The sequence below is a fragment of the Strix uralensis genome, chromosome 3 (assembly GCF_047716275.1).
Source record: "Strix uralensis isolate ZFMK-TIS-50842 chromosome 3, bStrUra1, whole genome shotgun sequence".
Classification (NCBI taxonomy): domain Eukaryota; kingdom Metazoa; phylum Chordata; class Aves; order Strigiformes; family Strigidae; genus Strix; species Strix uralensis.
In genome coordinates this window covers 112,610,473-112,627,629 of record NC_133974.1, presented here as the reverse complement: position 1 = coordinate 112,627,629, position 17,157 = coordinate 112,610,473, and the positions used below count along the sequence as shown (strand labels likewise).

Genomic DNA, 17,157 nt, shown 5'->3' with positions numbered 1-17,157 from the left:
ACTCTTTGCCAGCCACACCATTGAAACATGGGAATGCTGAGTAGAATTGTAGCTTTCCACACAATCCTAAGGATTTTCATACATTCCCAGTGTCAGGAGCAGCTGAAAACAATAGCATGTGCTGAAAGGGTTTTCTTTCACTCTTACAAATAATTTTTCAATAGTTTAGAAAATTCTGACTCCTCAAATACATTCTGTGTAATTTTGGTGGTAGTGGTGGTGTTCACACTCCTATCCATCCTTTCTTTGTGTAACCTCAACTGGTACGGGGGATTTGTGACCAACATGAAATTTTTTTAAAGTTTGTTTTTTAAGCACACTTTAATACAATATGCAGCTATTGTTAGTTAAACGTGCCTTTTCAATGCGAACAATTAAGTAAGTACTCCTTGCCGAACATATGTAATTCAAAGAGAGGTTTAATACATAGCCTAGAGATGACAGCAGAGGCTAATGCTTTCTAGCATGTTTTAATTGCAGTTACAGTGATATGAACATATCAGAAGGCAGCATATGGATGGAAACTGGGAAGCTGGCTCTTTTCCTGAACATAATGGTTTTCTGTCAATGCAATACCAGCAGCTCACTATGTTCTAAGAAATATCGACATCAGGTTGCTATAAATCATACAAAGCTCTCTGTTAACTTGCACAACACCTTCACCACTGGTGCGTAAATGATGAGCGGTTCTCCTTGTGGGTGAACTTTGAGGGTGCATTCATATTCCACTCATTGTCTTGCTGAAGTTGGACGTTCTCAATTCTATAATGTGTGTAAGAATGGCAAACATTCGTGATGTAAATACTGGGATTATTATTTGTATGGCAGTACCTAAAGCTCTACTTCATGCTTCAAACGTGTGCAGACAACATGAAAAGACAGTTCTTGTTCAGAAAAATTCATTAAGTGACAATTATTAGTACTGCTTTTACATGTTCAGTGGTTTAGAGTTAGACATCTCCACAGCACAGACAAAACCAAATGGTAATGTTTGTAGTAGTGTGAAGAAATTTACTCATTTTATAAACAATAATTCAAGAAGAATGGGCACATTACTTAGTGCTCCTGAAGGAGTGGCCCATGAAAAAAGGCTCTGTTATTTTTCTTTCTTTTAAAGATGTAAAAAACTGTTTGTGATTCAGTTCTGAAGGTATTTACAGGCAAAGCTGAAGGACATGATCCTGCTATGATACTGAGACTGGGATGTGAATGCAGAGAAGCAAACCAGGCACTCCACATCACTCATTCACAAACACATGTGGGCGATATGTGTCATACCCACTGACTTTGGTGGAACTCCCTAGATTTTTCAGTGCTTGTCTGGATCACAGACAATAAAATGTCCATGAATATCATGTCCAGGTGTAGAAGTGATACATTAGTCAGTAAGAGGCAAGTGTACACTCCATGCGTGAGATAATGTGAGTGAGAGGATGCAAACGGAGAGCAGATTAGAGCTAAGGGTTGCAGTTCTGTGGGCAGCATTGGAGGAGAGCAGGAGAAGTCTCCTCTCATTCAGCACGCACCAAAGTGGAGGAATATGGTCTTGTTTCATTGTTGAGGCTATTTGCAGAAAGTCACTTGTCTCACAGTCCATTTAATATTCATTCTCTCTTGTTTTCCGTCTCCTTCCTCACAAGTACATGCATATGCTTTTGAGGGCTTACCTTCCTGACTTTCCCTAGCAAAATTTGCAAGAAACACTGTTGCTGACATATAAGCAGATGCTTGACCTGTTCTTTTTGCTACTCCCAGATAAAAAAGCTTCCTTAGCATTAACTGGAGACTGACATATGTCCAGAATGACTCAAAAAAACCCCCTATATCTAACAAAGTAGAAATTACTGAATAAGGTATTACGTAGACCATAAATAATTAATTGACTGCTAATGCAGGGGCTTTGTCAGACAAAAAAAAAAAAAAAAGAAATTGGATCCATGATTGTGCTCTTAAACAAAGCAGTCTTGATTTTCAAGACTTGTATTCAAGATTTTCAGTAACGCAACTAATTAAGCCCCAGTTTCTGTGCATGTATCCCTAACATGTGAAAATAGGTTCTAGGCAGTTCTAAATCTTTTGTGATTCTTAGTTGTTAGCCACAGAAATAAAGATGTGTGTGCTTTGACAGCCTTCACTGTGAGATGTTTCCACCATTTTCAAAAAAGGTGTAGATCTTTTTAATCTGGAATCAAAGAATCACTTAACTGAAGAACAGGGTGTAAAATACCCAAAATATACACATGTATATATATGTTTTTGAACTATCATGAAGGGTTTTTTTAATATATATTTCTATAGATAAACTATATTGTTCATTTATATGCTAATAATCTTTCTTTCTTTCTTTTTTAAAATACCAAGTCAGATCTTACCCATTACATGGCCCATGCTGATCATACCAGTAGAAGTTTTCTGAACTCCGGCAGGGAACAATCTCTATTTTGTCTTCTAAAGTATGGTCTTTCCAGTTTGGGATAGAAGCACAATACACAAGTAAAGTGTAACAAAACCAGCACTGACCTGTCCTAATCTGCATCCTGAGAAAGGAATTTGGTTTACAGGTTATTTTGTAAACATTAGATTTTCTGAAACCAATTAGACAAAGCCAAATAAAGATTATGTGGACTCAAAAGGTTTTCCATGGGTGGATTTCACACACTGACATTGGTTGGAAAATGAGGAAAATTAGTAAATTAGTAATTGCAAAACTGAGGTTTTCAGAAACAGTCAAGTAATTTGCCAACTTGAGTGAGACTTTTGTTTGATTAAATAAGTAATTTTGGAAAGGCAGAGGATTTGCTTGCACAAGCGTGAAGTAAATAGCTCACTGAATCTGGAAACGGTTCCATTAATTTTCATGGCAGTCTGCTTAAAAATCCTAAATTAAAGTGTATAATCCTAAAAATTGGTCCTTTGAATCAAGCTTATGCTTAGGATCAAGACTGCACATAGATTGTTGAAATAAATAAATGAGTTGTTCTAGTTTGTTTGAAATTAGACGATGTGCTACTGGTGCCTTGGTTAATGCAAGGCCATTGTGTTCCTTGAGGTACGCTTCATTCCGGTTTGATTTGCTACATCTAGTGCATATATTTTCTTGCATACTGTATTGTGGAAGCTAGCAATACTGAAACTATTTCTTGTCACTTTGTAATGCATATGCATTGAATTTCCTCTTTTTTTGTGGAAAAAAACCCCTTTTTCTCAGGATTATTTATCATCCTTGTTTTTATGGACCAGGTAGCAGAAGAAAGACAATATTTTGCAAAGGTATGAAAAGGTTTATAGCCAAAATACTGGCCTGAATTAACATTGTAATGCTCAACCTCTATGCTAAGGTTTTCTCAGAGAAAATTTGAACAATATGATGTTAAATCAGGTCCTTAAAATTCTATAGGAAATTCGCTTTACCTCGCTACTATTTGGAGGAAGGACCAGACAGAAAGACAGGAATCTGAGGCAGCCACCCCTAGCAAACAGGGAAAATACAGTTTTGCTAAGGAAGTGGGAAGCTGGCTGCGCTGCGTGCAGGACACAGGGCAGAGGCCAGTGCTTTGCCTCTCTGAATTAAATGACACAGGGCACTGTCTATTCCAGTGCTCTTTTGCAGCTCAGTTTTTCTGCATTTAAACAGGGGAATTACAGGTATGCAAGCAAACCATTGTGCTTCTAGCTAACCATTTGCAATACCTGATAAATTCCATTAATATGGTGTTACAAAGTAGTTGGCATATGCCAGCTGCAGCTTATCAACTAATAAGCATGTTAACAGACTGCTGGCACTGAACAGGGTTGCTTACCTCGCTGACAGGCAAAGGAGATAAGGGCAAATGGTAAACATTTGCTGGTGTTTTCTAGTGATCAGTACAGCATGAATTTTCATTATTTCTTGCATACCTGGTAGGAGGACCGTTGCTGCTAATTTTCAGCCACTTGCTAACACCTAATTGAAACCTCTGTGGAAACATTGGGGTTTTTTAGTGTGTGACTAGTGGTTTGACAGCCTTCAAAGTGGCAGGTGAATGCTGACAAGTTTGAGAACTAGGTATTCTCTATGGATATTGTTCATAAATGGAAGCAGAAAAAATTCAAGGCAAAAGTAACCTATAATGAGGATGCATGTACCTGAAATAGTCTAACCTTAGGCTATGTCCTTCTAACTATATAAAGACCTGAATGAAACCTTGTTCTGCTGTGTTGACATGCTATTCTGGCCCATATGTTTCAAAACCAGCACTTCTCCTGAAGTTAAGAGCTAAGGTCTAGATTTGGGACTTTGACAGTTTAAATGTAAACTGGCTTAAACAGTAGATTCTGATCGAGATACAGCACACGTTGTGAATATACCCTTTAAAAAGTTACAGTAAAGGGATAAATAAAAGGAAAGATGAAAGCGGCAAGAACATCAGAATCATATTCCAAAATAAGACAAAGCTTTACAGGTATCTCAAACTTTTTTCCTTGTGCTAACATCAGAGACACCAGAATTGTTTTATAGACTATGATGCGAGAAGCAAAGAAAAAAAAGGCAGTCTTATTCATTTTAATAATTTTATCATGAAAAAAAGAACACTGATTACATCAAGTGTAATTTATATCAGTCTTGAAGTCCATTTATCTTTCTCTTCCCCCACCCCGGAGAAGCATATAAGGTCTTGGCAGTAATACGATTCAGGCTGAACAAGTGTAGCTATACCTGCAAGTTGTATCCAAGCCGTTGTTTAGCGGGTGTAGTTTGGTATTTGTAGCGGTCGCATTTTCAGTGTGTGTGCATGTATATTCTGGATGTCTTGAAGCCTGGCCCCTTCTTTTCCCAGGCATATTATCAACTTTGTCAGTAATGGATCTGACTTGATGATAGTATTTAGAGCAAATTGAATGCAGTGTGCTTTCAGCTCCAACATTCAAGCCATATATATAACGTTTGTGGCACAGACATTTATATGTTCATGTAGTAGCTGCTTAGTGAAGGAAGACAGTCAGGGAATCACCCACAGTTGCAAAGATGGGTGGGTGTCTGCACCTCCAGCTCATTTCATGAGTAAGAATCACTCCTTGCTCTGCAGGACAAGCCATCAGATTACTCACTCTTTACAACTACATGTTGGTGTTCTCTTGCAGAAAACTGGTTCCTAGATTAGGTGGTTTGGGTTTTTTTTTTCTTTTTTAAAATGAGATTATAGTGATAAAAATAGCAAACAATGAAACCTTGGTCCTGCGAAGCTCAGTAGCAAAGATTTCAATATGTTCTGTGGGGCCCAAATGTCACCGTTGCTAACACTGGAAGTTTTTGGTACAACGAAGCCAATCTTACAGTTAGCTGCCACCAAAAATTTATGTTTTCAGTGTCCCTGTCCTTTTCTTGTCATAACACTGGTGTTCACTTGAGTCTTCAGGGAGCTAGAGCTTCAGGGAACTAACAGCAAAAGATACTGGTTTAGCTGTCTGAACTGGTTCCCCACAATTACAGCAGCTTAGTTCTAGCTTGAAAACATGCTATCAGTAATACAATATTTGTGATTTGTCTTCCCTATGTTACCTTATTTGCAAAAGCATTTAAATTTTTTCCCATTTAGGAATATTTCAATTTAAATTTTAGACTACCCACTGACTCTGCTGATCAGTCAAAATTTCTGAAGCAAAGTAACAAATTTCCAAAGATTTTCCAGAAAACACACAAAACCAAGACAGATTACTTAATCTACAAAAGAAAGAAGCGCAAGCGCAAAGGTGAATGTGGGGACAGGTAGGACTGACAGCTGAACTGGTAAAAAGAGAAAGGATCCATATTCGGAGGGAAGGAATACTAAAAGAGGAGCAGTACAAATGAAAATGTTAAAATATACTAATAAAAAGGGTAAGAGCGCAGGGATGAAGACTGCTAAAAATATTAAGTGGTATATTGGTTTACATTTTCCATTTTGTCTAAAACTAAATTTAGTTTTGTAGAAAATGTTTTCCAAAAGCTTCTTATTAAACTGTGTGAAATATTCCCCTCAGCTCTGCAGAGCATATTAACTTATAAAACCCATTGATTTGGTATGCTCTATCAATTGGCGCTGTGCTACCAACTAACCTATCTCCCTTTAGACTTATGTTGACATTTAAAAAAGATTGAGACAATAACCTTTCCACCTCTCAACCACGGTAAAAAAAACTTTACTTGCAAAACCTGCAGTCCTAAGGAGTTGTTAGGATTTGTAAATGATTTGAAGTTAATATATGGCAAATCATTGCACTTGGAAATAAGCACTCTATTCTGTGCAGAGACAATGTTTAGCTTCTTAGCAAAACAACCTTTTTAGCAATGGATGGTGTTTCACTGCTAGATTATTTCCATGACTAGCTGAGTTAGTTAATGTCACTTTAAAGGTATTTTAACACATTATATCTTTCCTTCCTGAGAACCTTCGAAATTTCAATTTATAGGGAGAACCTGGGTTTGAGTAGAACAGATACCTTAAGAATTTTCTCTTAAACACATTTGAAAGTAGGTTATTGTCTTGCTCCCTCAAACTCAGTGTCTGACAGATTTCTTAGAACAAATGCAGTGATGTGAGTTCGAGATGGCAAATGTAGCTACTCTCCTCATAAGCACCACACCTCTCCACCACATCACAGTGTGGTGTGTGTGCAGGCCTCTGATCCCGGTCTCTGTAAATCATGACCCCATTATGATCACGGAGCGTGAATGTGTGTTCGGCAGTGCAGCTAGTTTTGTGGTAACTCTCTCACATGGATTAGATCGTGGCTTTGGATATAGACTGTTCCAAGTCTGATGAAAGTGTGTCACTGAGCTATAGCAGCCACCTCATACTCATTCCCTCCCATGGCAGCTCAGTCATTGATGGACATCCCCTGGGGAGCCAGTTCTTGCCTCCCCTCAAGAGCAACTTGAGGCTGGGTAGGAAGGGAACAGGCTGAGATACCTCTGTATTCAGACCAGGGTGGGTTTGAGGTTAGTCTTCTGCACAACTTTACGGCAGATCCTCATCCTGGTTTTGCAACTGGGGTGCATCTATCTCACCGGTTCAGCAGAGGAAGCACTGAGGTTTGTTTTTCATATGTATTCATTGTAATGAGATGTTGAAATTGCAGTGAGCTCAGAAACCAGTTCACCAGAATCCAACAATGCTACAGAAAGTCGACCACAAACAGGTCTACAATGATAGCACACAGAGTGAAAATTAATATGTGTCCTGTAAATAACTGCCTTTATGCCTCATTGCAAATGCAGTACTTAAACATTCTTGTCTTGTGAGTAATTTCATATTCACAGTTTGTGGGAACGCATAAATGTAAAGAAAACAGGTTTGGGGTCCTTTTGTTGGGTTTTTTGTTTTGTTTTTAAGTCTGCTAATTTCAATTCACAAACACTGCAGGAGCCTGCAATTCCAATTTTCTTTTCACAGTATTAATGAAAACTGGGCACTGAAAATAGTCAGATTTTTCCCTCTAAATTTTAAACCACTTAGAAATACAGTCAAGAATAATAACTTTCTAATCCATTATTACACAATGTAAAACTGTGCTCAATTGCTATTATTTCATGGAAAGTTTTTCATAAGTGGTAGAAGCAGCTTTTAAAAATCGGTCTCTTCTAAGCTGGTCTTTGAGGCAATCCAAAAAGGCTGGTTTTATGCTGTTCAGAGGAAGAGTTGTGCATCAGAGGAGTTGTTTTAAGAAGGGATCATTGCACCACAAGATGACTTTTATTTCCTTTCACTGTTATGGCATGGTCTGAGCATGATCACAGTCTTTATGATTTTCTCTTGTTCCTAACCAAACCATCCTCAACTTACTATAGATTGTTTCCGGATTTTTTTGAGATTACTTTTTATTCTTAAAAATGAGGGTCATTTTTATGACGTTTAATCTTAACATTCACCTATAAGGTATTTCGCTTCTCATTCAAACTTTATCCGGGATGAAGTTAGTATCTTTTTGATGCTGCAGACACTAAGAGACTACACTGAGTAGCAGACAAGATTTACCAATAGACGTACCTCTGCAGCTGTACCAGGAGCCAATGACTCTGCCTGGTTCAGCTACCAAGGTGCTGGGAAGAAAACTGCATCATGTGTTTCTCAGAGCTGTGAAGCAAGGACCAAGATTTCTGTAACCTTATAATCTTCACTTGCTCTCCATTGAGATCATCTGTTGTCCCTTGCAATAGTTGCTATCTTGCGGGGAAAAAAAATCCAGGTAAATTCCGCTTGGGTACTCCAGTCTTAGTGAAATAAGGGTCCTACTTAAATAGAAGGCAGCTGTTTTAGGGATGTTATGGATGGGGATTTCTTCATTTACATAGATTTCAGAAGTGTAGGCTGGCCTTTCCCCAGTGGCCTTTTCCTCCTTGTCTCAGAATAGGACACTTGCTTTAGCACGTGCTCCATTAGCCTTTCCTGCCTAAAATGCTCCCAGACAAACCCATGTGCTTTGTAAAACTTTCCTCTTATTTCCTCCTCCTTCATTTGTCTTGAGAGGCCCTGCTAGGTTAAAAGCATATTTTAATGTAAATGGAAGAAAAAATAGCAAGAAGTCATTTCCCTTGCTGAACTGCTCCTTTTACTGAAGTCCAAACAAATGTAACAACAGATGCTTTGAAAATGTTATAAGTTTAAATAACATTAATGTAGTGGTTGAATATTCCTCAGACAGATGGGATAAATGAGATAATTGCGAAAACATTCTTAAAAATAAAAGGATGCCATCAAGTGAAAGGCAGGAGCTTAGGTAACGTTGAAAAATATTCCTTACATGTTTTTTTTAGGTTGCAATGTTAAAAGAATGTTTTCCTCTGAGCAAGCTGCTAAGTGTCATTTAGTAGACATTAATTGTAAAGTTAGTTGATGGCATTTGGCCCAAACGTCTGTAATTTAAAGAGAAAGAGCAGCTGTTAGTGTATCAGGTATTGACAGAGTTTATTCAGTTGCTTCTATTATTTCTCAGACAGAAATTAATTTCCTGAAATTGCATACAGTAAGGTAAGACTTTGTCTCGTTTTCATTTGCTATGGAAATACTCAGGAGCCTTTATTCTGCAACAGTGCATTGTCTCATGTAAAACAATGAATGACACCTTATGTGTAAAAGAATTTCCATTTTCTGCAATAGGTACAATGAAGAAACAGGATCTAAACAGTCACTGACTACTTTGGGACAGACCACATTTCTTAGTAGGGTGACGTCTACTCTGAAATGAGAAAAAATCTTCAAGCCTTCTGAAGCGAAACTTCAAGATATCTTGTGTAGTCATAGAAAATACCAATTGTACCAACTTGTAACAACTTTGAGAGGGGAAAAAAAAAAAAAGTTAAAATACTATTTGATACAAATGACAGTTTTCTTGAGTCTTACCGTGGTGCCTCTGTTCTTTCAGCCAATTAAAATGTCACCTTCTTTAAGCCTATGTGGGATAACTCCCGGAAAGTGGTGTTTCAACAGTAGGAACACAAATCACCAATAAATAAATGATGAGTAATACCAAGGTAGGGAGGGAACTTAGTTCTTTTGAGGGTTTTTGGCTTTTTTGTGGTGTTTTATTATTCATAGGTCAATTGTAGATGTCTGTAGCTGGTGGCTGCTTTTAATTCTGGTTGTCCAAACTTGTTGCAGTTTTTGACCAGTGTTGATAGTTTGAGTGGCTTTACCTTTAATGTATCCTTAAAATCTTTAAGCATCCTTAAAATCATCATCTTCCTATTACGTCTTTACAGTGCAAAAAAAGTGACTGTGGGGCATAGTGTGCCTTCATGCACCTTGAGCAAGATGCTTCTCTAGTACACTTCAATAAAATGCTAGTTGTAGGCAAGGTCTGTTAGAGCTAACATAATGAATATATTGTAAAACTAGTGTTTAATAATACTCTTAGTTAACATTTATATTTTACTGACTGCATTTTTAGCCATGCATAATGATTTAAAATGTGGTTTCTATAAGCCAGCCTGGATGCTTAATGAGAGTGTTCTGCGCTGCTTGGTGGGAAACCCTGGTTCACTCACTGCTCTTTTCTTGCTCCTGAGCTCAGCCAAGGCTGGCAGTGCTGAGAGTACACGGCCTCTCAGAAGTTTGGAAATGCTGGTATAATCAGAGGAATATTGCATAGACCCAGGTCACTTCATTTTTGTCTATGACGCTTACTAAGTTACAGAAGAAGATCCATCTCAGCTATTGCCACTTAAAGCGATTCTATACAAAGATCTGCCTCTTCTCCTGCAAAATGCAATAAAGAAAGATCAGAGGAAATGCATAAGCATTGTGTGTCCTGTGAGCATTTAACCTAGAAATTCCTCCTGGAATCAGGCTTTCATTCCACATGGCTGTGCAAGGGGACAAAATGTGCCAGACAATATAATAGTTCCTACCAAGAAGATTTTACAGTCTTCAGACATAGGTCAGTTCAGTTCGTACCGTAACTGAAAAGACTAGAGTCTGGCCTGAGAGGTGGGTTCTTAGAAGGCTGACCCCTTGCTTTGTGCAATTGGAAATTTTTTTTCTGGGCATAAAGCATTGCTTGAGGGAATGTCTGGTAATGGTGTCAATGACAGAAAGAGGGAATGGGAGAAGTTGAGTGAAAAAGTGTTCTGAAGCGTAGCCACATTCAAGGAGGACTCTCTGAGTTAGAAAAGAGAAGGTAGGGTTGGATAGCTCTCTAAAAGTAATAAAAGTAAATACAATTGATTTGGAAAAAAATGTTTGAAGGAGAGGAGAAGTTGAGATGCTTGCTGAGGGAAGTCTAAAGGAGAGCTGAGGATACCTTATTTGTAGCCAGCTTACTGGCTGCTATCATTTATTACTGGGGGAATTTTGATTTTTTTTCCCCATTCTGTTTGGTAGTCTGGCTTATCATCACTGTCTTCTCAATTAGTACTATAGGTCACTTGTTCTTTACAGAGGAGAGAAAGAAAGAGGGAGGGAGTGGAAGAGGGAAATCCTTTCCTCACAGATGTTCATGTTCTGGCATTTAAATTGTGGCATGCCTGTTACTTCAGATTATTTAGGTACTCTTTGCTTAATAACAGCATTTGCAGAAATTATAATTTTGAAAGCTAAAATGAGATTTTCTTGCTGTCCTTTTCCTTGTTTAAAAGCCTGTTTACTTATGCTGACAGACATGAAAATGGAATGGGCTGCAAACCTAAAAGTTTTTGGACCGGTAGAGTACATTGATAGGCAGTCCTGACCTAGTGAGGACAATTAGGAGGATGCATGTTTGTAGCAGGTAGATATGAGTAATTCCTCAATGTGCAAACTCAGTAATAACCTCTCCCTTATTTCATTATCTACCTACAGCAAATCCTACCAGGGCAGGAGGAGGAAGGGAGTACCCTGGCTCGTCCGAGGTGATTCGTGAATCCAGCAGCACAACAGGCATGGTAGTTGGGATCGTGGCAGCAGCGGCGCTGTGTATCCTCATTCTCCTGTATGCTATGTACAAGTACAGGAATCGAGACGAAGGATCGTATCATGTAGATGAGAGTCGAAACTACATCAGTAACTCAGCACAATCCAATGGGGCTGTGATCAAGGAAAAACAGCCCAACAGCGCTAAAAGTTCCAACAAAAACAAGAAAAATAAGGATAAGGAGTACTATGTCTGATCTCAACATCTAAAAGAACGCTTGTATAGAAATAGTCTTCATTTTATCTGAGACATAATACAAACTTATTTACTTTACTTTTTATGAAGCACATTCAAAAACAAACAAACAAAAAAGACAGGGAATGCAATCAGAAAGGAAAGACTGTTTTTAAAAACAAGCATTTCATGCTCTTGTTTTTCAGAAACAGGAGCTGATAAATTCCCTAACATCCACAGTGTTTTCATTTACTCTGCCTGTCTTTATGTTGCTGGAACATTTCTGAAAGACAATGATGACACCACGCATTCATAAAGCAAGGAGTATTACTACAACATCAAGGCACAATATGAAACAAAACAAATTAAAAAAACAAAACAGGAAAAAAAAAGAAAAAAGAAGCTACCTATGATTCTGGATTTAGCCAAAGTGCTAGCGCTTTCTTGAGAAGTAAGTTAGTCTTATTGTCAGAGAAGACTGTCATTATATATGGTGACTCAACAAGCAAACATAAAGAGTTTGCCGTCTGGTGCAGTGAAGCAGTGATTGGAAACTTGCATTTGAAACAAAGTGCTGGCTTTTCTGAAGACTTACGTAGAAATACTTTCAAAAAGCCCCTTTCTGGTTGTGAGGAAAATAGTACGGAGGCCTTATTTTCAAAAACAAAAACAAAAATCTGGAATATAAGGCACATTTCCACAAAAAAAAAAAAAAAAGAAAAAAACAAACAAGAGGGCATAGATGCAATCATTGGGAAATTTTCATGCACGCTTAATATGTTATTACATATGTTTATATAAAAACACATCTATATGTGCTTTCTGGACTGTGATAAGTGATGTTTTATAGCCTGTTGTATAGAAAATGCAAACTATATCTGCTCTTCAGCCATTTTTGGTAAACTCAATGTTATAAGTGTTGCTAGGTATAGAGAGTTTTATGACATCTGGAGCAACAGACATACTTCAGTTTTTTTGCAGCCATTATAAATTGTCCCAGACTTCTTCCCCTTTTTTTTTTTTTTTTTTTTTTTTTTAATTTACAGTGTAGTGGTTATACTAAGGGGGATGTGTATGAATGTATATAAGAGTCAGCTAATTTTTTTCTTACCTGTACAGCCTCTATTCTGTTGCAATTAAGTTTTAGTAGTTTGTATGAAAGAAGTGGACTAGAAAGCAAAAATATATCTCTACTGTAATTTGTCTTCTCCCTCCTATCCCCATCTCTTGCTCCTGATATGCATCAATGAAGTTGATCAGAATGGCCAATTTTCCTAGAAATACACATTCATTAATTAGCTAAATATATAGTGACTTAAACTGGCCTTTGGCTTCCAGTCAAAGCTTCACTATTGGAGAGCATGGTTTGCCTTGCAGAAACCTTGTTCTTAAGAAATTATGGGAATGATGAGTTTCTTGAAAATCTTAGGAAGTATATAGTGTTTATCTGGCATTCAGTTACATGAACGACAGCTTACTGCGGCATTGGGTGGTAAAAGATCTTAAAAGACCCATTTTAATTATCCAGGCTGATTCTACTGTAGAATTTACCCCTTTCTCCAAAAAGGAAATAATCTTGAGGTGCACGATAGTATTTTTCAATGGTGGGCATTTTGACATATGAAAAAGTATTTTTAGCTAAGTTGATTGTGTAGTATTGCAAGACATCATAACCAGAAAAATATAAGTTCATCATGTTTTAAAGTAACACATAGCTTTTTCTGCATATATAAAACATTAATGCATTTTAGTTAAACATATTAAATATAATGCTGTAATTTACATGTTAAGGTTTTTTTCTAGTATTATTTCATTAGGTTCACAGCAATAAATCATAGCGTAACCTTTTATTTACATGGAAGTTCAAAGGGAATACATTAGACAGAAAGGGGGTAGTTCAATAGAAATCAACCAAATCATTGGAAGGCCTCCTGGGAGGGATATAGATGTTCACACTTTACAGACATGAAGGAGGAATTTAAAATTAGCTTTAAACAGCAGGCACAAAACATTTTGTTGTGTGTTATTCACTGTAGCTGATGAAAAAGGCTGGAAACTGGTACAGCTATCTATCTGGGAGTCAGAGCACTTTAAAAATACATGTAGCTGACATGAAAACACCTCTCTTGAAGGTTGCCAACCACGTCGAGGTGTGTCATGTCGCATTTGTAAAACGATTTTTAATTTTCATTAACATTTACACAAAAATAAGAACAGGTTCACAAAATCAATCTGATGTTCATTTCTTAGATTGCTCACCTGTGGCATTCATAATTTCTCCCACCTTCACAAGACAGCTGTACTCAGGGAACAGCAGGGTCAGGTATACTGGAGGTCACTGCTGGAAGCAAGAGACTTCAGCTGGAGGGGGGAAAGAAGAAGTTGAAAGCCAGGTGGTGTTCAGATTTCAGTGCTTGAAGATACACAGAAGAACAAGAATAATCTGATGACAGGAGACTGGACATGACAAAATATGGTTTGGGTGAGATGAAATGGTCTTTTCTGCTTGGTATTGACTGCATTAATGAAATAGCATGGTCAGGTCAATTTCCAGGCAGTTTGGTAGATTAATCTTTAACTAAATCCATACATCAAGGAAAAAAGGTCTGCTACTACTATAATAAGCAAACACAATTTTAACACTCTGAAGGTTCTCCTTTTTCCTCTTTAATTTCATAATTTAACAAAAAACAAATATGGATGTATCAGAAGTGCCAGCAAGTGGATTTAAAATTCCTTTTGTTTAAAAACAGCAGCAACAACAAACAAACAGACATAAACCAACTACCTAACATAAAATTGGATCCTTTCTCTATAATAACCTAATTTGTTTGACTGAGATGGCTTCATTTCTATGACTGTATTGTGTTGCCTTTTTTAACAAAACACTAAATAACGTGTGAAACTTTCAACCCTAAGACATTGAAGAGAGGCCCAATGCCCCTAACCTTATAGTGCTTTCTGTGATAGATATTTACGATTTTTTTATTTGTTGCAAGGCCAATTTATTCATTATATTGGAAATGCTAAGCAAGTGGAATTTACTGTTTTGTTAATAAAAATGTTTCTTAATACAAATGATGGCTTGTTTCTTCTCTGGCTCTTATATCTGGAGTACCTGTTCATCTTAAAGTGTTAAAAAAAAAAAATGGTAAATTGGTATGAAGTTACAGACATTCATGTCAGGAAAAAGTGACCTCAGAGCTCTTTGTACACATAAGTGAAAACCTTCTACAAATCTGGTGTTCAACTGGCCCAGTTAGAAAAATATGAATTACATTAATGCATTGTTTGATTTTGCATAGCATTACTTCATTTGAAATTTTCTAGCTTTTATTTTTTAAAAAAATCAAGAAATTAAAGCTTGATGTTCCCCTTCCCCTATAAATGAAAAAAGAATTCCTTTCCTTTTCTGCCACTTTTTTTCTGGTGGAAAGAAGATGGCAGAAGGTGAGGTAATGGGATGAAAATTTAAAACTGAAAGTATTTTCTCTTGTCTAGAAGTTGGTTTAAAAAATAATGGAAAAATGAAAGTATTTCAAGTCCTTAAAAACATTCCTAGATAATAATTACAAAATTTCAACCGGAGCTAATCCATTACATAAGTACTTTGCTATTTAGCATGACATTTAAATTCATGGGTAACTTCAAGCAAACATCTAATCCTATTGATTTAAGCAAGTGTCTAAAGTTGCCTAAATGTATTGCTGAATGGGGATGGCGTTAAGCTTTTGGATCTAAACTCTAAATAGAATTTAAGTATGTATCTTCTTTAATCACATCAGTAGCTTCTTTGACTTCAATGGGATTTACTCATCTGCTTAATTAGGTACAGACTGAAGTATTTTAGATAGTTTAAGTTTAGGAATATCTGGAGAAAACAGCCCCTATCTTCCATTGGTATAAACCAGTTTATAGTTAAACTTACATTCTAAACTGCTTTATACTGGGATTAGTACTTTTGTGTGTGTGTGTGTTTTTAAATAAATACTGAATACTGATTATTCCATTTAGGAAAATGCTTTATACACATTTAAAGGAGCTATAACAATAGTGATTTTTGTTCTACTACAGAAAACCCCACATTTAATTATACACTTTTTAATTCTACACTGTATTTGTTCATTTTTTGCTTACATCTATACTGTGCTCTCCCTTTCACCAGAATCCTAAATGGCCTCTCAGTACCTGCATCATCCATCATCAGCTAACCACTTTAAGTGGTGGCCTCCGTAATCAATCATCACCGTGGCCAAGTAGCTAAACAACCTTCACAAGATGAAGAAAAAGAAAAAATTAAACAACCCCCACAAACACAATTTAGAATAGGGGAAATAGAGCACACGTGTAGGCTGTAAATGACAACTGTCTTAATTCCTCCAATATGACTTTTTTAGAGTTCAACAAAGCAGTTTTAAATGGGGTATCTAGGTATGATTTCCATACTGATTACATAAATTTGCTTCTAAATTCAGTATATTCCTGTTTAGAGGTGCTTGGAAGCATTTTGCTGGGGTAAGCCAGATTGTCAGTACAATTTTATTTGAAATGGAGGCTATTTACTTTATTTTAAAGGTCCCACTTTGTTAGAGTCTGTATTTCAGTGTTAAAATGTTTCTGGCTCTCATGGGAGTGGGGAGAAAGATAAATCCATACTGTATTTAAATCAACTTATGAATTGATGAATGCTTGGGGATGATAAAATTGCTTGCCTGCCAGCCTCTGATTTGTCTGGATGGTCTACTCCACCTTTGATTGGTCACTGCTCTCCATGAAACCAGAAGCATCCCCCACAGGTTAAGCTTTGAGCTAGAAATTCCGGAAAAGAAAAAAAGAATCACCAATACAGGTCTGCTCGGTTTTGTGAGATGCAGGGCCAGAACTCACCCAGTCCTTTACCTGCTTACTTTGGAGGTTTCTTCACACTCAAGGTCTTTGACAGACTTCAGCCATCAACTCTGACTTCTGGAAAATAAAGGATGGCCCCTCACTTTTCTCAGTTACTTACTACCATACAAATATCTTCATTTGTTGTTCAGAACAAGCAGATTTCCATATGACAGTGCTCCTCCAGTGGGGCTGAATTGTGATAGACTTTGGGGTTTTTTAAAGAAAAAACATGGTGACATAAGGGGTTTCAAAGAGCATGGGATTCTCAATGAGTAAACTGCCTTTAAGGACAGTAATTTCATGCAGGCAAACACTTGAGAGCTTTGAAAATCCTGGCCAGTAATTTTCAACAACATCCTTTCAGTAAACAATAAAGTCATTAGCTTGTTTGTCAGCAGCACAGGAACCGACAGCATGGGTATCAAAACGTGAACATGTCGATCTGCTTGCGGCAAATAACACAAGAAAATGGAATTTGGGCAGCCAAAAATAACCAGTGGTGTGTTGGCTGGAGTGTCCTGTGAGCGAGTCCAATTACAAGCCAACAAGCATTTATCAGATGATAAATTACAAAATACTTCTATTAGTCATAGTTTGGGATGCAGCAGGCTGACAAAACACAGGCATGGCCTGTGCGGCTGCATTGGCGTTCTCAGGCTGGGGGGCCTGGTTGCTGTTAAGGCACGC

The 17,157-nt window shown here is 37.3% G+C and overlaps 1 protein-coding gene across 38 annotated transcripts in view; it reads left to right on the top strand.

The window, feature by feature from the left end:
* NRXN1 (neurexin 1) overlaps positions 1 to 14,658 on the top strand; it is a 735,374-nt gene extending 720,716 nt beyond the window's left edge. For all 38 annotated transcript variants that reach the window (XM_074863962.1, XM_074863985.1, XM_074863984.1 and 35 more), the window contains one exon: positions 11,295 to 14,658. In XM_074863962.1, the coding sequence (XP_074720063.1) occupies positions 11,295 to 11,602 (308 nt within the window). In that variant the 3' untranslated portion in view covers positions 11,603 to 14,658. The remainder of the gene's footprint in view (positions 1 to 11,294) is intronic.
* The last annotated feature ends 2,499 nt before the right edge of the window (positions 14,659 to 17,157 follow it).